We start from the raw sequence: 27,993 nt of genomic DNA on the forward strand, positions 1-27,993 counted from the left end.
AGACTGCATTCATAAACCATCCTAGATATAATATTGCTTACATATTTTAACAAGCACAATTAAAAAGTTAACACCACATATTTGATTTCGGAACATTTAAATAATTCTAAGTATTAATACAAAATATAATTCTATCATTTTCTAAAATCAATACCTAATTTATGTACCTAACTTTAATAAGTATTTCTTCAGTATTTTAAATTTAATTTAAAAATTAAATTAAAAAAAAAATACATAATATTTAACTATTGGAAAAAAAAATTAGGTCCATACCTTTAAACTATAGAAACATTTTTATTAAAAAGTCAATAATTTCGAAAATTTCAAATAATATTGATCAGTATTCATATTGTTTAATATTTAAATTTTAAAGTTGCTATACTATTGGTTCAACGAAACTTAATCAAGAAACTTTGATATGAATGTTAAGAAAGTTGATAAAAGGATTTGGTATAGGTACATTTACATTTTAACTGGATTATTTTATGTTATGGTTTGGCAATAATATTGTAAGGTCAAAAATATTTATTTAAATGTTTAGTCACCAAAATAAACAAATAGTTGTACAATATTTACTTAGTATAAGTGCTAATTAATGTTTCTCTAATATTGCAGGATCATATTTGCTACGACTGAATTTCTAAATTATTAGATATTTTATACAATTCAAAAAAAAAAACTTAATTATCATCATCGATTTTGTAATGTAATAAAATTTTATAAATTCGATGGTTTCAAGTACTAAATCAAGTTATAAATTTATTTTAATTTCAATTTTAACAAACGATATTTTATATGTTGTACTAATATTATATAACATACTATAGTAATCTTTGTATACAAAGAGAAATAGTGTAATCTATTATGTTTTCCTGTAAATCTTTACCTACACATACATTTTACATGTATATTATAATATAGTATTTAATTAAACAAGAGATTTCCTTTGCCAGAAAACCGTTTGATGATCCTTAAAACTGATAAAGTCATATTAATTCAATATACCTTCAAGCTTCTATCATCGTAATTTGCGTAATGCTTAGTGAGTTGCTAACAATAAAATTTCATTATTATTAGCAGAATTTCATAAATCTTTCTTTTTCTAGATAAAGGAAATATTTTCAAGTTAATTATTTCAGTTTTATTAATTTGTAATAACCATAAAGTACCTTTTGTTTTACTAAATAATTGTCTACTAGTAGATAATATTAAAAAATTTAAGCAATTATTATTTTCTTAGTTATAGTTGTTATAATACAGCTGTATAAAATTAAAAATATTCCTAAATTAAATTTTGTTCACTCATGATACTAATATATAAAGTCATGTATCATGATAAATATTTTTTAATTATAAAAACTCGCAAATCAAAAATCGACAGTGTATAATATAATACATTAGCTGTATCATTAAAAATGCTCAAATATTTATAATTAAAGACTAATATTATTATTTCGATAAAAAATGATTGACACTCAAGTTTTGTATATTAATGTATTGTATACAAATAATAATGTATGTTCTAACTTAAAAAATCTTTGGTCTCTTCTTGAAGTAAACACACACGTTATAAATTTAAAACAGTTATAAGACCATGTGCGTTTAATAAAAGGTCAATCATTATTTGACCTGGTGGCGACATGTGATCGATTATCATCGTATAACCAATCTAATGCCATTAGTTCGGTTTGACAAGATGAACATCTTAAGTTTTTGGGCGGCTTCATTATTGTATTGTCTTTAAGATACCACGAAGCGCTAATCAATATGATTTATGATAGACTTACCATACTGAATAAAAATAAAAAAAAATGATGATACATGATTGTCTACTTAGATCATAGAAGCAAATCGTTTAAAAAAAAAAATAATATTATTTTAATGAACTCTCATGCCTAACACATATCACTTTTAAAATTAGGTCAAGGTCCATTTTGAATACTTTTGTGCATTTAATTTATATAAATTATTATTATATTATTATATCAACAAGGTAAATTATAATTAGTTAATTATACTCAAAATAGTATTACATTTTAGAAGGAATAATATCAACAACTAGGTAAGTTAATATAACAATAAATCTCATTGAAACATTTATATATTTATATTAAATTCCTATTTACAAAAACTCGTACAATATTTATTTTGTTATTCAAAAGTTACTGTACTTCTCAGACTTCAAACTAAAACTCAATATAATTAAATGTTTAACATATTTGTAACATTCACTTATCTAAAATCATATAATCTACTAAAGTATGCAACATATTTATTAAAATAGAGTTAATTTCATAACTATACACATTAACATTTTGTATTTAAATCCACGATTTTTAAAACTATTTTTAAACTCGTCATTATCATGATTTTAATTTATTAAATATAGTAGAATAAATTTAAAATCTAAATTTTTAAACATATACATACCAATTTATTTGATATTTGAATTGGCAAAGAAGATCATAATTACCTGAAAATAAAATCATAAATTACAGTTTATTGTAAGTATCGAGTTGTTTTATTATTTTGTATTAATTTACTTGATATTTTTAGCTACAAAAGTGATGCATTATCTGATATTCGTGGCACTTTTTACTCATAACACATTCATATTACTATTATTCAATTTTAATTTAATAGCAATATATTTGATTCATTTATAAAACGTAATTAAATATTTTTAAGCTGAAAACTAAAATACTACCAAAAGTGATTTAGTCCAACCAATATAAATATACTCAATAAATCATTTTTTAAATACTTAACTTCTAATGATGTGTTTTATAGTCGTTATACAACATGTTAAAACATGTCTACCTATTATAATTCAATAAAGTTATTTAAAGTTGCCGGGCAAATCATGAATTAATAGGAAACGATTAAAAAAATTAAACATTTTTTCCTATATGCCAGAGTATATTGAAATACGAGTAATAATAGATATGATCTCGTTACATCCGGCAAGTCGAAGCATATAGTTCTTTGCGTTTTCATCAGCAAAAATTAAAATAATTTACATATAATCATGTATATATTCTACAGCTGTAACCCACCTGTAATTAAGATGCATAAATTTACACCAAACTGTAATATCAGACATATTTTAAAATGAATCATAACTGATTTATGGAATGAACATGGACAACAATTACGAGACCATAAAAACGTTTATTATTAACGGATATCATGAAGTCTCTCGGCAGCAGGTGGTAATCTTGACGATTTATCATTTAGATACTAAAATTGGCACTGGTATATACAGTATAATACAGTAACTGTATGCTGTAAGACGAAAAAGGTACAAAATAGTCGACGCGATGATATTTACATTAAGAACTCTTCGTATTGCTTTGCACTTATTGATATACTATAGCCATATAGGTATCTATATACTACCACTATTTTTAGAAACCAACGATTTTTGCAATCCAAAACCGATGTTGACAAAATTCCATAAAAACTAGTGAGTTATTTTCCTTTTTCAAAAAATGTTAGAAATTTTCTTCAGGAATGCATAGTATAGCTTTTGTTTGATTTGAAAAAAACTATAAAATATTGTAAGACTTTTATGTTAAAATATTATTTGAAATTAATATTATATTTATTGAAACACACACATAACTATCGAAATTTTAATAACACTGTGATATAATAGAATGTATTAAATACTACTACAATATTATGACTATTTGTATTCGATTAATAAAGTAATTATTTTTTATTAATAATAAATAATGACCGTAATTATACGGTTATATAAATTTATACTAAAACATCTTTATAAATTATATAATAATTTGTATAAATAAAAATGAATATATACAATTATAAATATTAAACGTTTAAACAGTTAATTATAAATATTTTTATTTCATTTCGGTAGATAAATAAAAATTTTTAGAACGTGACAGACGTTTAAATAAAAACGATTTGTTAATCATGTATTATGAGCGTTATGTTAAAACAAAGATTAAAAACGACTATTCGTACTAAAAGTTATATACATCCATTACCAACACGCCTACTGTTATATAAAGATATGTACCACACGAAACAAGTTTTTTGTACATCTACGAAGCTAATACATCTATACTCATTTAGATGTTAAACTATATGTCTCGATCAGATTCAGAAAAAATGTGTAACATTACAACATAACACAACTACATTTTTAATGGACAGTTTCTGAAATAATATATGACTACTGCGTGTGTATAATGATTAAATTATTGTCCGTTTGTTTTAGGTACAAGAAAGCAACGCCGCATGACTAGTGCTTTAATTTTTACGCTAAATTACACTTGATTTCATCAAAACGTGTTAAATTAGCCCGTTAATTATGTACTTTTCCATTTTAATTGAGCAATTTTAAGCACTGTAATAGTATATATATATATAAGTGTTATCATCGTTTAACAAACAACACTTTTGACGCGTTTCTACACAAGATACACGGATATTAAAATGATTAAGTAATTTATTAGAAATCAAAAAATCCACTGTAGTAATATGAAATAATCAACTACAACTTTTAGAACAATGATGTAATTATTTATGAATAAATATAATGAAACCAGTTGCATTAAATTTAGCAATAACATTTATAATTTTAAATTAATTTTCATTTTTAACTTATTATTATTATGTAGTAAATTTTAAGTTTATATTTCAATTATTTTCTTAAATCTAAAACATTTTATTAAAATAATAACTATAAATGAACGCAATTTTAATGTTTTTCATAAATAAAAAGTCGAGTTAAAAATAAGAACAAAAAATACCTCGTAGTCGTAATAAAATTTAAAAAATAAATGATATTTTTAAATCTAATTAATGGTTTTATTTATTATAATATAAGGGAACAGAAGCTTAAAAACTAATCATCGTAAATTAATAACCAATTAGAATATAAAAATTAAAATTGAAATATCATTTAAAATTTTAATTACAATAATAAGTTTTCGAATTAATTATGTGTGAATAGTGGAGTTTCTAACAATAATTGATATCTCTTCACATCGTAACGGAATCGAAACAATTTCACACTCTATCGAGATATCAAAGAACATCTCTGTCCAACACCCTCAGTCACGCATATTCGGTCAATTATTCAGACACAAAACTAATTTTTGCTCTATTCCCAAACAATGAGTAGTTCTCCAATTGTCGTTGCCAGTCCTCGTGTATTGACAACGATGTCGAGACACAATGCGCAACGCCCGAAGGTCGTTTATTTTTATTTTTAAATATGCGGATCACGTATGGCGGTCGTATTATAAAACAGAATGTCTCCTCGGTAAGAATGTCAAGAAATACCTACCGTCAGTCTTCCAATTACAAGACCTCAGTTTTCAATTTTTTTTTTTTAACTCTTTTTCCCTCTCTCTCTCTCTCTCTCTCTCTCTCTCTATTTATCTCTCGTTTACAGACGCATTTAAACCAAGTCTGGTGTACTACTTCTCATCTCGTTCCTTTCCCGTTTCCCTCATACCTGTGCTGCGATAATTCACATTCAATCTGGGGTGCATAATTCACTATGTGTACGAAACAATAAAATCATTCCCAACGATAACATTACATGCTTTTAACATAACGTGTTTTACTCGTAAATTAATATTATACTACGTGTCTCCCCCCCCCCACTTGTTTATTCGCTTTGCACTCATCTCCTCCGCAGAGATTATGAGAGAATATTTTCATCACAGCCGTAAATTTCAACATTTTATTGATTTGGCCATCACAGGGGCGGCGGTAGCGTCGGCGGGTTTTAATGCTACATGAACAGCGATGGCTACTAGCCAAACAAGTTATATATGAACTATTGACAGTGACTAAAGGAGATAACGGCAGTCGAATTTTTTGTACGGACAAATTAATTTTTTTAAATTAAACAACTATCATAGTACCGTAGCAAGATGCTATACACGGAATAACCACATAAAACACAAATAATCCCATTAACGATTTCACAACCGGTAACATATATTATGTATGAGTACGCAAAATATTTATTTTTTTTTTTTGACTAATAGAATAAAATTCCATAATTCGACTAAAAAATATGAGTGACCATATGTACAATAACAAAAACGAAAACCTGATATTTAATTTTTTCCATAAAATATAATTAACGATCCAACATTGCGAGTAATAATCTTCCATTAGTACTTAACGTGTAATTCAATAGATACGAGACAATCGTATTCCAATAAGATTCACAGAACCGTAGACAGGTTTATAATTGTATATCAGTGGCGGACGCAGAGAGGGGTTTTGGGGGTTCAACCCCCCCCCCCCGAAATGAACGTATGATTAATTTTAAACGTATTTATCCTACTTTATGTACCTTAAAAAAAATGAATTGTTCAAAATACGATTAAAATATGCTAGAAAAAAAATGTTTTGTTGAGAAAAGTGAATTTGTAATAATTTGTAATTTTCCAAACGTTCTAAAAGGTATTGGTACTTAAAGCTCAAATTTTTGAAATTCCATAATGGAAATACTTCGTAAAAATAATGCGTGTTTGTAAGTCGCTTGTTATCAGTAAGTAAAAATAAGTAAATATACGTAATCGATATAATATTATTTACAATGGTACATTATGATTGACGGATTTCCCTACATTTTGTGTTGTATGGTCATGTGATAACGATCGACAATAGTCAATTTATGGTCAATTATTTTAAAATAACGGTAATCAGCCCCGTATTTAGAAGGAGTACGGGTAGGCACCTGTCCTGGAGCGTCAAGTCTCAAGGGTGGCAAAATATTTTATCAAAATGAATTCTAAAAATGATGTACCTAATGAAAAAAAATAAAACAATAAAAAAAGAAAATAGTATGTTTTATTATGTTATAATTTGTTTAATTTGTTAATTAAAAAAAGTATTAAACGATTTTCATTAAAAGTTATATTTTAATATTAAAGAATCTCGATTATGGACTTAATAATATGTGTTATATTATTATTATTTATTTTTTTTTTTTTTGGGGAGGGGCTAATAAAATAATATACCCGGGGGCACCAAATTTTCAAATACGGGCCTGACGGTAATTATTTTTATTTTCTCAAGCTCCCCCCCTAATTTTTTTTTTCTGCGTCCTCTCCTAACGTATATTATTATAAGAAAAATAAATACTGAAGACTACTTTTAGCATGAGCGCCGTTGCATTTGATGCGTACATTTTCCCATTCTTACATTCTTTAAACGCGCCATAAGAAATTAAATTCTAACTCGACATTAAGATTCCAATTCAAAAACTTCCACGGTAGATTTTACTAGAACTTAAATCTACCATTGACGTAAACTTGAACATAATATATCATACTATAATATACGATAGACGGTATTCTATAAATAATTTTAGTTTAATCACATGAACGTCATATTTTAAAAATGTTTTGGACACTGATGCGTATATGAACGGTTAAAATAAAATTACAAAAAATCACTAATTTTTCATTACGAAAACATCTACGTAAAATTTATCGTGTCGGACATTATAATATTTGTACGTTGTTGTAACCCAATGAATTGGTTTCATCAGATTATAGTTTTGTTAGCAACTTCGATACTTGTAGCAACCTGTGTTGCTTGTGACGAATTTCAGTACGAGTTTTTATTAAATCTAAAATAAAAATCCATTTTAATTTATTGTTCCTCACACGTCAGACAATTTGGTGTTCGGTATTCCTGCGGTGCTATTTCCCGTCTGTTTCCCACACACAAAGATCAAGAGCAACAATGAGACCGGAGTACAATTCCTTTTTCTCTGTATACGATTGGATACGCTATCTTACAGGCGCGCGTAATTTCAAGCGTTCATAACACAACATAGTATATACCGTATTAAATAATAATAACAACTGTATGATATGATGAACGTTGACAAAATCAAATTTGCAGAGTTCTCATCTGCAAACGAATTATAGTTATTTTTATACATTTAGTCAAAATATTTCGAGATCTGATCCAATTAAAACCTACCTGCACAGTCACATTGACAAGTAGAAGTTTATATCCTATTTTATATATTGAACGAGTGAATAATTATAACAAAAATATCTAAACCTTTGATTCAACGGTTCTGTATTAACAGTATTATTTACATTATAGTATGATATATATTTGATATAAACTTAATACTTAAAAAGAAGTATACTATTTTATTATGTCGCTTAAATAGATTCACTGACTATGATAACCTAGTGAATTTTTCTAATTAAGTACCTATAGTATCACGGTTTAAAAATAACAAAAAGTTGTAAATTTGTTAATAACTTCGATGTATATTACATATTTAAAAGAAATTAAAAATCATTTGTGCCATGCATTTAAAATCCTTTACTAATAAATTTGTGATGAGAAAATTGACAATATCCACACTAATATTATATCAAAATAGAACTAATGTAGTGTAATCGTGATCTGCTACTAATTCATTTTATTGTTTTACAATGTTATTATGTCTTTTTTGACCACCCGTATGGTTTGAATAGTTTAATAATGGTCCGAAGACTTGTGCTCTATAACATAAAAAAAACAATACATCATTGTTTAAATGCTTCACATTTCGTTATTTCATGTACGAGAAATCCATTGATCGATAATTACACAAGTTAATTAGTAGGATACCTACCTAGAATAGTATACAATTTTGAATCCGATAAAAACGAAGAAAGGGTTAAGAATAAATTTAGTAAACCGATAATATTTTATGAACTACCTACACTGATCTTAAATCAAATATTTAACGATAACAATTGTATAACATATATAAACTCTAATCATTTGAATACAGTACAAAGAAAAGTTTATTAAAAATGTACGTAAAATATAAATGCATAATATTTTTAATTTAAAATTAATTCAAAAAAATAGTGATTACTGATGTCCTGTGGAAGTACTACAGTTAATTTAATAATCTAACCAAAAATAACAAGTGAACAAAAGTCTAATAATTTTTAAGAAAAATATAACTTTATAATATGATCATATTTATTTCAAACTATTTGAATGTGTCCTTAAAATATTTTTAAGAGAGAATAATACTCAAACATTTGTCAAAAATTAATTCATTCTTGATCCATTACTGCCTCGATAAACATGTATTTTTATAACACATTGAAGATCAAAGCTTCTTTCAGAAGCAAAATTTCTTTCTCGCTATCTTGATAACACTATTTAATATTCTTATTCGTTTCCCGCCAAATAAACAAATGCTTCATTATTTTTTATTTGTATTATTATTCTGATTATTATTTTATTTCAGTTTCATGAGTTAAATCATGTTTTTTACAACAGCTTCGTGCGTTATCTACACATATCTTTCTATAGTATGTTCTTTACCGCATAATATTCCAGTGCATACACAACGTAATGATTGGTTTCTGGTAGGTATACTTTCGTTTTGTATTCATCCTGAGCACATTATACCACACGTCATCAATTGCAGGTTATTATTACATTATCTCACTGAAATATTTACGATCGACCTCATGTGGGTTAGATATTGATTGGATCGTGCTAAAATGAGAAAGTTTAAAACGCACCGAATTCAAATATTTTTTTTATTTTACAACACATATCTCTTATAAAATATTTTAATATTTTATAAATTTCTTACAAATACAGTTTTTAAGTTTAATAAACATTTGATATTAAACCAGTTTTTTTTTATTACAATTATACACAATAAGATCAAAAGAAAAAAATAGAAACTTTATGATATACAAATATTTTAAAATAATAAATATTTATTACCTTCTTAACATAATTTAGAATCTAACGACTTACAAAAAAAAAAAAAAAATGTTATTTATAAAAGTTTAAAAAAAATGTTTGTTGTTAGTCCAATTGCTTATTTTTTTTAAACCTCAGTTCAACGAAAAACCCGCTATATATAACACAAATTCAGCTAAATAAAAAAATAATATTAATTATGTTATTAATAATAAAGAATATCACATTCCACTTCAATGCCTCAATATTGTCTACCAAGTGTATTTTTAATTTTAGATTCAATTAAAAGATTAGATATATTAATAAAATCTATTATAAAAAAATTAAACCTAGTTTGATAACCGGGTTTAAAATTATATGGCATTGAGTAAAACGATTATATTATACGATGGATTTCAATTCAATATTAGGTATACATATTTAGACATAAATTATAACTAACGAATCTTATGTATCGTTGTACCTATTAAAAGTCTACGTCTGCGTAGAAAATAGGCGGTACTTCAATTAAAAGTCAATACAAATTCGTAATTGAGTATATTTTACACGTGTACGGTCGTAGTACAAAATCTATGTAAATTAGTTTTATAATTTTAGACTACCTAATGCATAATAAATATGATTATAATATAATTAATCATATGTTCAGTTAAACTAAGTAACAGAACGTTTAAAGTTATTACAGTTTTAATTTCATTTTAATAAATGATTAATTATTTTCAAAAATAGATAAGTTGTGATAAGAACATAAATCTATCAACGATGTCCAACTTCTCAGTTCTAATTTAAACCATAAAATTATAATACGATTTATTATGAAATTATAACACATAACTGAAGAAGTTGTTTTTTCTTATCACTTGGAATTATCAAACACTAAATCTTACTCAATGCAGTTATTTTTTTTTTCAAAATTTCGTAGTGGAGCTGGGTATTCATTTTTAATTTGAAAATCCTCATATTATTTATACAAAATTTATACAATTATTTATATTTATACAAATGTGAAATAATATTTATACTTCTTGACTACATACTATCGAGTTGTAAAAAATTTACTGTTTATAATAGCAAAAATGTATTTAATTTAAAAGTATGATTTTATTTTTAATTTTATAATTATTAAAATTGAATTGCATATATTTACTGAAAAATTATTAATATTTTAACATACAAATATTAATTAGAATTTTTATTATTTCAGATGTTCTGTAATATTTTAATTTAAAAAAAATAATAAAATAAAATAAAAATTGTTTTACTTTTTCTATTGATTAATAATAATTGTTATTCAATTAATATTTTTAAATAATAATAACACAATAGTTGATTAAAAAAACATTAACGTTATAATATGAATTACGTATCTAAGAGTTATTATTCTTATTAGAACTAATATAAATTGTACGTTTTGAACTTCAGTATAATTCAGGTACTTAATATCTTAAAATTAACTTTATAATTAGATAAGGTTGACTCAGATGTCATACAGAGTTATACATTTTTAACAATAAATATTACTATAAATCATCTTGAGTATTTAAATAAATTTTACTAGTTCTGAACACGATTTTCTTTTAGTATTTCCCCCAATAAACTCGACATAGACACTTTTTTTTTATTATATAAGTTGTACACAAAACAACCACTAAATATCCATAATATTTTGTTTTTTTTAAGTTTACTTTTACTCTTATCGTTTAAATGCTTCAAACAATGAGTTTTATTCGTCCCCAGAGTAAAATTAAAGGGTTATTAATTTAAAACGTATTGCAGAATGTTTTATTTTTTCGTCCCCTATTCTACTGGTTTCGGAAAATAATTCCACTCCGGGAAAAAAAGCAGAAATTAAAATGCAAATAATATTCCAGACTCGATGTTAACTTGTTTTGGATACGCTGGGGAGATAGTGTCACATATGGCTTACTTACTTTGTTTCATAAGCATGCATTTTCATGGTGAACAACAACTTGGAAAAACTACATTAATATTATAACTTGTAAATAAATATTAAAATATAATCTGTCTATGAATTATGACAACATTCAAAACATACGTTTTAACCTATCACGATAATATATTGAGAACATGAAAAATAATAAACGGACCCGTTAAAAAAAACAACAAAATCAACAGCATTATATGTGCTCGGGCCAATTATACAAGAAACAAGAGAAGATGTTGAATAAATAACTAACGAAAAAATATGTTGTACACAAGAAACGAATCATCTTTAGAGCATAACAAATTAACAGCAAAGAGTTAATATTTCTTGTTAGATTCAATAATACACCTATAACGAACAGCGATTGCGTCACCGATCCTTCGGAAGTAATTTGTCCAATGGCTTGATATACATCGACAAATACTAATTAATCCCATCAATACTGCTTTCAGTTATGTAACGGTTAAAAACATACACTAGGAAAATTACACTAATGCTGAAAATATATGAAAGCATTATTACTTGTCTACGTATGCTATGCTATAGCTGAATCAATCCGATTGAATTAATTTAAGCAATTAATTAATAATTCAATTCTGATGTGTAACGCAATATGTAAATCAATACTTCTAACAAAAACATAATCACAAAATTTTAAACAATAAAATTATACAAAATATAAGAATTTTAAAACCCGTATTTCGTCCCACGCTATGCTCGAAATGCAATACAATAGCAGTAATGAAGGTGAAAGAGTAAAAAGCCACGGCTACAGAGATTCTAAGATCGTTAATGGTCTAACTAAATATGTAGTTACTACGACTATTTTTCCATACATTGAAGTTTTTTTTAATTTTTTTTTTTTTTTAATATTTTCTTCGTGGGGGGGGAGATAGAATATGAATAATGTTATAATAAAAACATTTTAAAAATATATATTTAATTAATTATTATTATTATTATTCGTACACTAAACTAAACTATACTTTTAAAAATAATAAAAACAAAATTATTTTTTCTTTACGTGATAAGATTTCATCATTTCTCAGTGGATTATTAATTGAGTATAAAAAATAAACCGTTATAAATAATTTAAATAACATTAACTTTATGTATTTCGCGCAAGACCTATAAAAGTCAGTTTTTTTTTTGCATACTGTTAATGACAAATATATTTAATATTTATCTGTATTTTTAATATGAACAGTAATTCTGTTTCCACTAAAATTTTAATGAATATCATATTTATAATTTATAACCAACATTACTTCGTAGAATTAAGATTTCGTAGTTTTTGAATTTCAATATCCATACTTTTAATATTTATTTCATCATGAAAAAAAAAAACAAATATAAAACAATAATAGTTTTTTTTTTGCTAACAGTTTCACTGGGTTTTATGTTTTCTTTTTTTATAAATATTTCTAAAGAATGAAAAATATAACGAATTTTTCAATTCTTACAAACTCTAGAGATGGTTCTTTTATCGAGTTCCATTCAATAAATAAACTTGTGTGAAACTTTTACCAACTCAATTTTTTTTTGAAAAAAAAGTTTTCGAAAACAAAAACATCATAAAAGCATAGCTGTGAATCGATTAGTCATAAATCTTCGCGTTCGTATTCGTAGCTTAATACATAACTAATAGTCTATTCATCAATCAATTCGGTTAAATTTTATTTTATAGCAGAACACGGACAGTAATATTGTATTTAAAAGTATTAATTGTACGATTGTAATAAATGTATTAAATTTATTTAATTGTATTTATATTGCATTTCGTGGGCTTCACATTAATATATGTACAGGATTTTTTAATTGCGGAATCTTGAGATTAATTTTTTCACTATTTGATTTTTATTTTCTGTCGGACCTATTCGTATCAAATTATGTTAACATACGACTCAATCGTAAGATTTATTTATTCATTTCACATTATTATTTGTTGGCGATAAATCAATTACAATGACTAGATAAAGAAGCCAAAATAAAAATATTACTTACCTAAAAGTATACTCATGAATAATATTAAAACATATTTTGCCATCGCTAGCCAATTTACTTTTCACAATGTAATCATACTCCTTTCACTTACCACCTACACTATATAGTCATCATTAGTGTATCACGTTTTTAAGAGGCCAAAATTTACTTTTATAAATTAAATAGCACTATACAATTTTATGTATTGTTTTTATTTTAAAAAATATTAATAATTCATAACTAAAATTGTGTACAGTCAAAATATTTCTTATATTGTCGAATATTATATTCAGCACAAAAAAAATATTCTTCTGGAATACACAATAAAATAATATCCATATAATTATAAACAAAATAAATGTTGTTCCTCTGTTTGATAATTTAATGACATTATGCATTTTTATAAATAAAATCAAACTATTTGAAATACTCATGTTATTTATAATACTTTTGAATAAAAAAAACAGTTTAATTTTCAGTAAAATTATTTTCTTATTCCATATGTTCCTATTTAGTGGATGTTTAATAAATTATTTATAATGAACTTGTCATTCTGATATTAATACTTGAATCTGTAATTGATTATTGACAAAAATTAATCGGTATACCTCTCATTTGTTTTTTAGGCTTTAGCTTGTAAGATTAATTAAGCATAATATATTATAAGATCATTCTCTATTGATGAGCATTCATTAAATGAGTGAAATATTTTTAACGTATCCGAGTACATACAAAAAAAAAAAAAAAAATTAACGCATTTATATGTTTGTACTTACAAGCTAACATCACACGGACCGATTGCACATTATTTTTGTTACAATTAGCTTTCCGAGGTCAAACGAATTATTTTCTATACCCTTCGAAAAAATCCTAAGATAAAAGCTTGGAGAAAGAAAGTAAAATAAAGCGAATAGATGCTTTCCTATCGGGTCACGGTTTGCCGTAGTTGTATATGAATGCGCAAAAAAAAAAATTAAGGAAAAAACTCCATATTTAAATAAGCGAAAAAGATAGAATAAGAGCGCAGAGTGCCCATATAGTAGGAAATAATATAGTTGATGGATGATTGTAGTGGGAATTATGCAGCAAAATGTAATGTATTCTCGTGGCATACGGCTGGGAGCCAAGAGCTACGTCTCCTGGTGCCACGACAAAACATGACTGATTAACATCAACCTTAGAGCGTCGACAGAAACCAACGGTGTTCTCTGTTCGGTATGTATTCGTAGACATAAACATACGAATTCATTTGTATAGAACAACACATCTTGACAAGTTTCTTGAAAAGGATCAATTTTTCTTTTCAAACCTTCCCGTCGGTACAGTTAAAACAGTATTTACGTATGATATTGTTAAATATTTAATTGAATAAGTAGTCTACATAAAACAATACGGTTTTGAAACAAATTTATGTTATTATTATTTTTTTTTTTTTTTTTTTTTTTAACACAGTACAAATATTTTTACTGAATAGTAATTGAATTACGATAGTGATTCGTCGTTTGTATTTATTGTTATATATTTGATAATTCATGATTAATTGAAAATTAATAATGTAATTTTTAATTGCATTTATTAATTAAATTTTCCTTTTTAAACTTGTATTTTAAATAAAATATTGAATTTCTATTACTAAAAAGTTATATAGGCTATACCGGAGTTCGGTAAATAATTTATACTGGAGTCTGGGAACAATAAAATAATAAATAAAAAAGGTCCAAGGAAAATGTATTTTATTTATTATAATTATTAATTATTCATGTTGTTACAAAAAAATTTTGAAAAAAAATTAAATTTAAGTTATATTTATTAACCATTATAAATATTGTTTTAAAAATGTAATTAATATAATATGGTAAGCTTTGTTAACGGTCCAGTCAATCCGGATTTGGACAATCCGCTAGTTACGGATCGTTGGGCTATAGCATAACGCATTATAAAAGATGTTATTTTCAATTATGTCCGTAAAATATTATAGAAAAGTATGAAATCTATTGACGCTGAATTGCGTGAGATATGCGAACCGGTTCTATAATATAATATTCATTACTTCAATGTATTGATTAAAATACAAATAAGCTGAAGTACATGATGACAAATTAAATATACATTTTGGTATTATCTTTGTATGGGAATATCAATTTTAAATTATTTGTAGTGTTGTAAATTTATAAATGTAATGACAATTTAATGAGATGTTATGTAAATGAAATTGTCTGCATATTATAGTACTCTAGTATAGGGTATAGACTACTGAGTAAAAATTCTTTTATTTATTTTGTTAACTGCTTAATTACATATTATATCTTTGATTCGTTAAATGATACCTAATTTTTAGAATTATTTATTTCATTAAATTATTTTTGTATTCTACTAGTAAGCATAATTAATATAAAATACAATATTAATAGGTATACATTGTATATTATATACTCATACTATTATTACAAGAGGTTTTTAGAAGTGCTTAAAGAATAACTAATAACTAAACTAAGTAATATTTTTCATATTAATGTAATTGTATAATAGTTCAATTTGTTAGATTTAAAAAAATTAAAAACCTAACCAAACCTAACATAGAAACTTTATAACATTTCGATTGTTTGCGTATGCATAATAATAGTAATCGTATGTAAAACTAAAAATTATATTAAAAATCAACGCACGTGTGTACGAACCATAAAAGCTTTTGTGATGCGTCTTTTTTCTAATATAGGCAAAGTCTGATGAACTTAATTGGAGTGGCTTATATAATTTTCACAAGCAGCATGAACCTACCTTTAATCATGAATTAAATTTCTATGTATAATACATACATGGTGTGAATTGGAAAAGGTTCATTTATAATTTAGGAGGACTCAGATATTATTACTCAGCAAATGTTTCATGGTTCAATTTATAACATTATGTATTCGAAGTGACTACTATTACCAAAGGGATAGTGTAAACGTATTACAAAACCGTGTATAACATGAATTTTTTCTCATCGTTTCGTTACATTAAGATTTTTCCGAGTTTATATTTGATTACCATTTTGATTACTTTATGACCTAAAATCGAAAATACGCAGTTACTTATAAGAGAGAATATCAATATCTTAAATTCGAAAATGTTATTTTTTTCCCATCTTTGCGAACCAAATATACTATCTACATTAAATTATCCGGTAGGTATACGAATAAAAAAAATCTTTTACAAAGCTAAGTTACATTATGATAAATGTGTATCGAATACCGAGATTGATGGTTTCTTGTGAAAAATATAAGAAAAAAATAAATTTCAATTTCATGGTTTTCCACATGGTCCAGACTAATAGTTGTACAGGTCATTGGCAGTTTTCTCAATTATTTTTATTACCTATACTAGCGCTATAACTGTGATGCATGAATCTTACCTCCAAAAGTGTTGAACGAATTCCGGACAGCTACCACATTTTCGGCACTTCGATACTTCATTCATATCTGAAAATAAAGGGAAAATGATTGATATTTTAATTAACTGGTTCGCTCATGCAATAATCTATTTAACTTTAAAAAATAAATATTAACTAATTTAGTTAATCAATTAATATTTTTACATTATACCCAAATAAATATTATTTTTTCATTTACTTGTAGAAATCTAGAAGCATACATTAATAATTTGATGTTTTATTAATAAAATAATTTTTGGGGAATTGAAATTGTTTAAGACGTACTATTTTTCCTCTACCACATATTAAGCCTAACATTTAAAATTTGATTTGTTAATTAAAATATAATGCTCATTATTGCTGGTAAAGTTATGAATGTATACAAATTAAATATAAATACTCGTACATTTTTTCAAATTCAATTTTATATACGGAATTCCATGTTTTAACTGAGAACCCGTAATTATAATTAAATATAGTTTCTAAAATTTAAAAAATTTAACAGAGTAAATATACAGATAAATTGATTATATAAATAAAATATGCTTTTTGATTGTAATTGCAATCGATCAATTAGTATGCGACACATTGAAAAAAAAATTATTCTAGCGTTTTATATTTTATAATATTTTTTAACTTAATATTTTACGCAAATATAATCCATCTATACGTAAAAATAACCAATGAATTAAATTAACTGTAAGAAATTATAAGCACAGAAACAAATATTCAGAACATATCTAAAATTAGTATAGCACTGACTAACTGTAAAAATAATCATTTGTTCGATATTGTAATAATAATGATTCACAACTGGAATAAGAAAAAAACAATATACATACACACAATAGCGGTCTTGAAGGGCTAATTACAGATAACAAGTTATAAATATTAAGTTCTACCGCGTTTACAACCAATACTTAAACTGTATATATATATATATATACATATGGTCAACATGTAAATGTTATGCACCCATTGTCTCACAAAGACATAAATCTTTATAACCAGATCGCCTGTTGATTTCTCATATGCTTATACGTTCCTAAAAAACAAAATAAACCTTCAAATATATTTCTAATTCTACTAGGTACTTTCAAAAAGTGTATAGTAATTATGAAAAATAAGTCTTGGCCGTAAATTATTTGTTATTTCTTTTATAAATCCACAATGAGCAAATTTTGGAAATTATTTTCAAATATTACTTTATTTTTCAGTAATCTTGTGGTTTACAAGAACATGAACAACTTAGGAGAGTAATTGTATATTTTGTTTTTAAATTATACAGAGGCAGAAAAATAATTTAATAAATGAAACCTATTAAAATTAATATTTATTGTTTTTTTTTATTTTTTGTTTACCTTAACGTATAGAATACTGAACCTAACTGAGAATACTCGTGACGTCCAATGCTATAATATTTGTGTGACAAATATGATACATTACATAAAAACACATAATCGAGTATAACACTTTTATGAAAAATTAAACATTATTTGATGTATAAATTAATTACAATAATAATTTGAACATCATAACCAAGTATATAGTGTACTTTAATTTATTTCTTATATAATTCATCTATAAAGGTATTTTTTAAATATATTGAATAATAAAATAACTAAAAGTTTCAATATTAAGTTCTTTAGTTTTATTTCAATGAAATTATAAGTAAATTATATTATTTGTAATTAATAAAAATTACAACTAATTACGAATTATAAAAATCAAATTAAGAAGTACAAAATTGTTTTATAACACATATCGTATTTTAATTGTAAAGTAAAATATGATAATGTAGTTTTAACAAAGAACCCTAACATGTTACCGAATAAATGTACTCATAATCGAAAATTGAATATCATTAAAATTTTTCTTTTATAGATAATTTAACTCCCAAGTATGCAGAGTAAAATGTTGTTATTACCTATATACATCAAGTGTAAACTAAATAAATCATTAACCACAAACCATTACTTAATTATCATCAATCAATCAGTATCAAACTTCAGCGTGTTCAACAAACGATCATAGTGTCATTTTTCTTCGTCTCACGATGAATATTTATTATTTAAACATAGCATGTGAAACAAGGAGGGGATGGTCTTCTCCCCCATTGTCAATTAGAATAAAAATAGTTGCAGGGTGCATAACAGGAAACGTACACCTATATAAGCCTGCGGATAAAATTAAAAAACTATATGAACACATACTATTTTTTTTATGCTTCTTCGCGTAGGAGATATGAACGAGTTACTAGATATTAACGAACTGGAAAACGGAAACACTCTATGTTATTTCATCAGTTTGATTATTTATCGGTTATGAGAAGTCTGTATAGAATCGGATAGTGAAAATATTATCTAATAATATTGAACATTTATAAGAATAGTTTTTAAATTAAGTAAGTATTGACGGGTTGTGGACTCGTACTAACATATCTTAAATCTTACAAAAAAGAATCAAATTAAAAAAACGGGTAAAAGATTAAAACAAACCCACTCTTTAAAACTAATTTCCAATAATGATTAATGACTAAATTAATTTACCAAATTATATGGTAGGTATTATTTTACATTTTCACTATCTACTCGTATAAAAAGTTGGAGTTCCCAAAAGTATTCACAAGCACAAAATGTCAAAATCAAATTTAAAAGTATTTTAATATTTGTCGTGCTAGCCAATTACTACTAAAAACAACATTTGATCGTCAAAGTTATACTATTTGCATGTATAGTATTATAATTACGCCATTAAAAATTTTGTTCTATGGTTATTAAAGTACACCAAATATCGTCTTTTGAAAATCATTTTTGGGCTATCTAAAGTAGACGAGCTTCTAATGAAACAACATACATGTTTAAATATTAGATATGCAGCGGCACAGTAGCCAAACGTTACGGCAGTAAAAAGAAAAAAACAATAAAAAAATAAATAAAAAAACAAGTTGACGACGCAGAAAAACATAAAGAAGTGCAAGAGGACTCGACTAGGATATAATCATCATTAATTAAACGGATGTTGATCTTATCCTGGTCAGCAGCTGAATCGTATGTACAGAACCAGTCCGAACCGAGTGTGTGTGTGTGTTTGTGCAGTAGAAGAATGCGACAAGTTACTGCTTTCCGATTGGATCGGTATAAATTATACAATTGCATGCCTACCTTTATACGTATTACTGTATACATTTGGTATCTATAACGGGATGGACTACTCGACTCCCGGGAAATAAAAAAATATTTATAAAATAACCGTCCGTGCGAGTTTCCCAACTTCATGGAATAAAATCAAAAAGGTAAATAAAATGAATATTTACACAACAAAATCATTTTCCGTGAATAGGATTTTACTTAATGTTCCTGCTTACTAAATTCGACTTTATGTGAAAATGAAACTTTTTAATTAAATATTCGCATAGGTTTATTTGACATAGCTGCTGTATTACAAGTTTTCCTATGACAATCACGCAATTTCTACAAAAATTCAAAAATATATTTAAACATTCTTCTTTTAACTGAACTTATAACAAAATTCATTTTTAAATCTAAGCTGTAAGTTAAACAATTAATATAATCGCCTTATTATCAATTTACACCGGTACATTGAAAATGAGAACAATTTTATTTTTATTAGGCTATCATATTCGATATGAAACAAACAGTTAAATTTAATTATTCTAAAATATATGTGATTATTTTTTTTAATATACAATATAAATATATATATATATATACATATATTCCTAATTTTAAGGATTTTGAATAATTAACTACAATGTTCATCAGATAATTTGATATTATTTTAAAAATAACAATAATTAATTTTATAAGTAAAAAAATGTTTATGGGTCTCATTTCGTTATTTAATTATCGTGCATTAAGAATTGCATATTTGTATTTACTTCTACCAATAGAGTATTTTCTTATATATTTATTGGAATATTATAAATAGCAAATATTATAATACAACAATAAAATACAAATAATTTTCAACATTACTCCATTGTTATATTTTATATTTGTATACTTCTTTCCGTATTTTTCCTAACATAATAATAATTTCTATACATGATAAGAATGAAGAATAATATCAAAAATTTTTATTTCACTAAAAAAACTGAACAATATGATACTAGCGTATTTGAATATACTTGGTTGTTTAATAATATACTAGGTAACAAAAAGTAAAAATATTTATGCAACTAACAAGTAACAAGTCTCACAATAAAAAAAAATGCATTACTTTATCAAAACATGTTATTATAAGTATACACGAAAGAAAAATTATATACTTGTTACTAAGAGTAATTTGTTTCGTTTTTTAATACTAGGGTATTTTAAGGATATTATTATAGGGCGGTATAAAAGGCATAACACAGATAGAGTTAGAAAAGTTAATTAAATACTTTATCTTTATTTTAACAGCTGAATATTACTAAGAAAAAGTTTTTACAATGATTATTATTTATTGATCACAGAATATGCCAAAAATATAACTATTAACTACTCGTATAAATTGAAATAAACTATTATTATTTATTATTTTTATTTAAGTTACATTTCTGATATTACTATTTTAATTTTAAATAAAATATTTTCCATGAATATTATATGAATCAATATAGACTTGATCATACAAGGATTATCTTGTAAAATATATTTAAATTTTGAGTCTATAAAAAATGTATCTCGAGTTTTAGTTCATAAAACTACATAAAAGATATCTAAATTAATAAAACATTGTTTACATACATCATTTATACCTTAATATATAATACAAAAATATATTATTTTAATATTAACATCAATCTAATAATTTCAATATTGCATGCTATTTTCAAATTAATATTCAATAATATCATAACTGACAAAAAACAAAATCACTGAAAAGTATTTCAAAATAGAAATAAGAGCCCTTAATTTGCTAATTTTGCATACACATCAGTTAATACTTCATTGATTCGATTTAATTTATTTACTTCAGTTATCATAACTATTAAGTTATAATTTATAACAAAAAATATTATATCTTTGAATACGTAAGAAAAGAAATATAAAATAAATAATTAAATTTTACGTGCAGTATAGGAAAATATATGTAGTCATTCAACAACTTGTTTTGTAGAGATTATCAAGAGAGAAAACTTTTTAAAAAATTTAATTTAACTTGAAATTTAAAAATTAAATTGTGTTTAACTAGCTCAAGTTGAATGTAAATAGAATATGTGGATTCACAACAAATGAGCCATAAAAACCATTTTACAGATTATAAAACGTTTTGTTTTATTTTATTATTTTTCTAGAAATGAAAAATCTAAAATTGATCGTTAAATAAAAAGTTTTTGTTGAATAAAAATAACGAAAATAATTCAATACCAGTTATTTCTTTTTTTGGTTCTATTTATTTATATATATTTTTTTCTCTTTTATTTATAATCAAATTTTACTCAGAAAAATTCACAATTAAAATTTGTAATTTACAAACCAATAATATTCTAAAAGCATATTAATTGGAGACTTAATCGTTGTTATTTCGACTATCGTGCACCAAGCCTGTGCAGCTGCAGGCCAATCCAGTGACGGTATAGACCAAGAAACGCCTGCATTTTCTCAGATCCGTCCGTGACTCACAACGCCCATAACATTAACTCTAAACGGGGAAACAATCTAGCTTGAACGTACGTGATTAGATATTATTATAGTATTATTTTCCCCACGCGAGCGTTATTCTTTTATACATCTGGAGCAACATACATGGGTAAACAATTTTATAAAAAATAACAGAAGAACACCGAAAACCGTGTGGGCAATGGATTTCTGTTTAATTTTAGTATATATAGTATTAACTATTATTATGTAGATGCGGTAGCCCATTTAACAGTTTAAAAGTAACGAGTTAAGACACTATTGTGTTCGTCGACGTTTGAACGTGAAAAGTCACCGAATCATTGGTAACATAGGATGTGCTTACAATAATTTAGAACTGACAGAACTGAGACAAGTCCTGATACACTACAGTAAACACGAGTGGAACAATGCAATGTCATGCGATTTTGTTGAGATTTAAAGTACATTTATTGTAAAATACTTTGTAGAGCATTGAAATCACCGGCTAACAAAAGATGTTTACGCGCAACAAGAAGACTTCTGACTCCGTTTTCATTTATTGTATTTGAGATTCATATTAAAATATATTTTTATAAAAATAGATATAAAAATAAAATATCTGGAACTATAACATCTATATAATTGTATAGTAGCTTGATAATATAAATAAAAAAGCTTTAGGAGAACACTATCGTACTAAGGAAATAAAAATAAAATCATTAAAAAAATAACTTCTCTGATAAAATTAAAATACTTGTATCTAATAAATAGTATTGTAACTTGTAATAGTTGTAAAAATACCAATGAAAAATTATTAAACAATTCACTTTTTTTAAATGACGTTTTGCATTTAAATCCTTATTATACCCATAATGTATACATAGTTAAGGTAATAATCATCTTCATTGCACGGTCATTAAAAAAATAATGAAGTTATAGACGTATGTAATCCATTACAATTGAAATAATATTGCCAAGTCATGGACTTAAAAAAATTTATAGATATATTAAAAATAGTTGAAAACAAGTGACCATAAATGTATACAGGAACCCATAGCACATTATGGAAGTTGTATAAATTGATTGTTGTTAAAAATTTAAAATTAATATTTGCAATTACCTTCTTATACTTTTATTTTAAATCTAGTGGTACCTCCAGATCAGATTGAGCATATTTTTAATCACTAATAAAATAAAATCATTACTATTCTAAACACCATTGGGATCGCACGAAAAAAAAAAACCATAACAAAGATTTAAAAAACATATAACACGAATTATAATGGAAAAACTATGAAAATATTAAATTTCCGAATAGCTAAGATATAAATAACACAAATATAAAAACACGGAACCGTCTTTGCACACGATCATACCGCGAACGTTCGCTTCGTCGTCACTACACAGACTGACCGTTCGCCAGACGTCTTTTCCCGACGAGTTACCGGTTCAAATCTTTAGTACTAGCAGTACGTTAGGCAACGTTCACCTACTGTTGTAACCAATGCATAAACTAAACGATTGTTATTTATTCAAAAACAGAATAATAATTAATAATGTTAAATTAATTTACGTCTTACAACCATTTTCAATTAATATTTTTTATTATTTATAATATTTTAAAATGTTCGAATGATATATAAACGTGAAAGACTATCGTAAAATTATATTTTGATTGTACTTTTGAGGTTATTGTAATCCATAAAATAATCAACTGATATTTATAATTTCAATTTTTACTTTCGTTAAGTTGACTTTTAGCTTATACTGTAATATTTTATATGTATAGTCAAATATAGCAATATCATCACAATGGATCACCAAATTATTTTAAATTATTTTTCTAGACCCATTATTTATAGTATACTTAAGTTTTTTGAAAATTCTGGAGTTTTAATTTGATATTAATGCAATTACTCTTTTATTTTTGTATTTTATGTACTAAAATACTCTTGACGATTGTTCTTGGTTTATTCTATTTTTATTTTCTTATTCTTTTTGTTCCTTCTTCTCATTTATATATAATGTATATAGCTGTAATTTTTTAACTGTAATAATTTTAATATTGGAAGATAATAAAAAATAATTCTATATATAATATTTTTAAATAAATCTGAAAGTATTATTTTACTTTGAAATTAGAAAAATCATTACTTAATAGTCTTAAAACAGCATTTAATATACGATAAAAGTAAAATAAAATTAGTAAAATTAATTTAAAAATGTATTTATTCTGGTGTATTAAAATTTATTTTATTATTGAATACTTATATACGTACGTCCCCATATAGTTATAGTTGAATCCATAATAATTAATTTAAGTTTTAACCAAATATGGACGAGTCAATATAAATGGAGAAAAGTTGAATACAATTAATTTAAAATTTAAATAATACAATATATATAAGATGAATACTATTAACGTTAATATACTAATAATCCCTCATATTTTATTTATAATTTTCCTCTTTCGTTTCAATATTTTTATAATTAAATTTATTTTCGAATATACTTTTATTGGTATATGGTTATGGTAGAGTAGGTAAAAAATTACAATACGTATGTTGAACATTATTTAACGAAAAATATTTGATCAGTTTCAAACTTTAATACTTCAATTATTTTAAGATAAATTGCAAGCATATTTAGTAAAATAAAAACCGATAACATATAATAGAATTTTCAAATAACTCTGAAATCGTCAGTCATTAATTAATAATAATTAATTTTTCAGGCGCATTTGCCACAGACCACAGATACATATATGCTAAAATAGTAGTCAATTTCAGTAAAGATGTTATAACTTATTGTTTTGTACTTTTGATAATAATTTTCTATTCAAAATTTCAAATTTTAACGATGTGGTCATGCACATTCATAATCTACATCCATATACTGTATACTATTGTTGTACCAATTATGTGCAGAGGGTTAAGCATAAATTAACTTAAATTACAAAAAATTATCCTTAGATAACAACAATATTTTCCTATTTTGCGTAATATCAGTAATAATTTTTCTGACCTTCAAAAGTACACATTTTCGTTCATCAAATATAGACCGTAAATAATTTTCTGGCTTGATAGTATTTCTAAGATAAGTTTTAAATATCGATAGACGAAAACACGAATGTTTATTTGGTTACAAACGGTTAAAATAAGTGTATACAGATATACGAAGATTTAACACAGCCACACATTAATCAGAAAAATGTATGTCATAAAAATGGGTGTGTTGTAAAAAAAATTATCATAAAAATTTATTCTAAAAAAAAAAAAAAGTAAAAAATACTTATCCAATATAATCTTTGGCGCATCTTTACAGCTAGACTACTTTGTTTAAGCTGATTAAAATTCATTAGTTCTACGCATCCATATCAAAACAAATACACATCCCCGTCTCTATGGCTATGTATCTAAGAAACGTGTGCGCACGATATACGTCGTAATGTGAAACGAATTTACTATAACCCTGCCATTGAAAACGGTTGTTATGCTATTCCCCACAAGCTGTTACACATAGCTGCCAGTGGCAATAATAGAAACATAATAATAACGACAACGGTGTGAAGATAACCGAGCATCCTCTGTTTCCTCCTGAATACCGAATAAACGTATTTTGTGCTAAGGTAAAATTAATTTACCAACCGCGTGAGACTGAGCCATGGTGGCTGCAATTACGTTACCGAGCCGTTTCTCGTGGAATTCGTGGGTAATGATGGATCTCAGGCTCGAATTATTGTGCTCGGATAACTTTAAGTGCTGTTGTTGCAAATAGAATAGTGAACTGTAATATTGCATAAACATTAACATTCTATTTTAGAATGTAAAAAAAAGCTCCAAAAATTTTGATACGGGTAACCGTCTCTGTACCGGTCGTACAATATTTTGCCCCTGATTGTGGACTGGAATAATAATGAGTAGGCCTGGGATTTTGATGCAATGTACCTTTTTTTTTTTTTTTTTAATGTCCAATACGTAAGTCCGTAAGCATAAATTGTGTTTCAAGTAATACTGATTAATTTAATGTCGTTTTTATTTTGGAATTTTTTGCATTTTTTGGCAAATTTAACTTTAAATGTATTTTTAATGCATTATCATGTTTTTAGAGCACTTTTTAGAAATTATCTTTACATTCTATAATATTAAGATATTTGATCACGAGTTGCATCGTTTGTTCGCTCAAAACTTGCACATTTGGTATGTAATCTATTAAATTAATAAACTAATAAATATAAGCATATCTTGTCCATGTACTTATTTCATCAAAAATAGAGAAAAATTAAGTCAGTCAAAAGAAATTTTTCTACTTATGTGAGTTCAATGACGATTATAACAGCAAGTAATGAAATAAATTAAATTTAAATTAAATTAAATTTAATGTAAATATTTAACAAAAAAGTACCTATTTTATTATTATCTTAAATAAATACTATTATATATAAATTTGAAAACATGATTTTAAAAATATCGTTTTTAAACTTTAGTAAGTACATTTTTTTAAAGCATTTTTCGCTATTTTTTTACAATATTAAAATCGCTTTAAAATATCATTATTAATGATGAATTAAACGGTCAACAGTTTTATTCTGGAAATTGTTCTGTCCTTTCACGATAAAATAATAAAATAGAGGACATTTTTCTTTGAACTTCTGTCTCTATCGGTACATCAACAAAAACAACTACTTCTACTTGAACAAAAGTTATTTGCTATCCACAATCGACATACCCCGAAAATATATCTACACATTGCGAACGCGTGTTCCATTCTTGACTGTTTGCGTCTCGTCCGTGAAAATAGTCTCAAATCCATGTCTATACCTACTTACCAGTACATAACAAAACGAGTTGTATGACCCTAAGAGTAATGCCGTAAAAAATATATATGCTTACGTACACTCTGATCCGGTCGGTGTTATCGGGTGCACCACGATACTACACATTATTGTGTATATCATATACATATATAACATAAACGCGCGTATATAACGCGAACACGCACTTGCACAGGACACGACATCGAATGGCAAGAAATAAATAAATAAATAAATAAGGAATGAAAACTTTATTCCGTCGGTAAAATCACGCATGATAGAACACTGATCAAGACTACTAGAAAGAAAGAAGCAATGAAAATACTAGTTACCATAGCTCAATATTATATATGTATATACTTTTCGTTTGTCGCGAATACCAACGGCTTTCGACGAAAGGATCGTCCATTACGTCCATGTATGTCACATAAACTCAACCAGGTAGCTACCAAAATTTTGACAAGTTGTACCACTATATTATTTATTT

At 25.5% G+C, this 27,993-nt stretch overlaps 1 protein-coding gene across 1 annotated transcript in view; it reads right to left on the bottom strand.

Moving 5' to 3' along the window:
- Nucleotides 1-24,087, bottom strand: part of LOC112689092 (protein prickle-like) — a 152,129-nt gene extending 128,042 nt beyond the window's left edge. Inside the window, exons 1-2 of the mRNA XM_025562608.1 lie at nt 23,814-24,087; nt 17,070-17,136 (exon numbers count right to left, since the gene is read on the bottom strand). Coding sequence (XP_025418393.1) covers nt 17,070-17,134 — 65 coding nt within the window. The 5' untranslated portion in view covers nt 17,135-17,136; nt 23,814-24,087. The remainder of the gene's footprint in view (nt 1-17,069; nt 17,137-23,813) is intronic.
- Nucleotides 24,088-27,993: the final 3,906 nt, after the last annotated feature.

Source organism: Sipha flava, unplaced genomic scaffold (assembly GCF_003268045.1).
Source record: "Sipha flava isolate LNK unplaced genomic scaffold, YSA_version1 42_pilon_pilon, whole genome shotgun sequence".
Classification (NCBI taxonomy): Eukaryota; Metazoa; Arthropoda; class Insecta; order Hemiptera; family Aphididae; genus Sipha; species Sipha flava.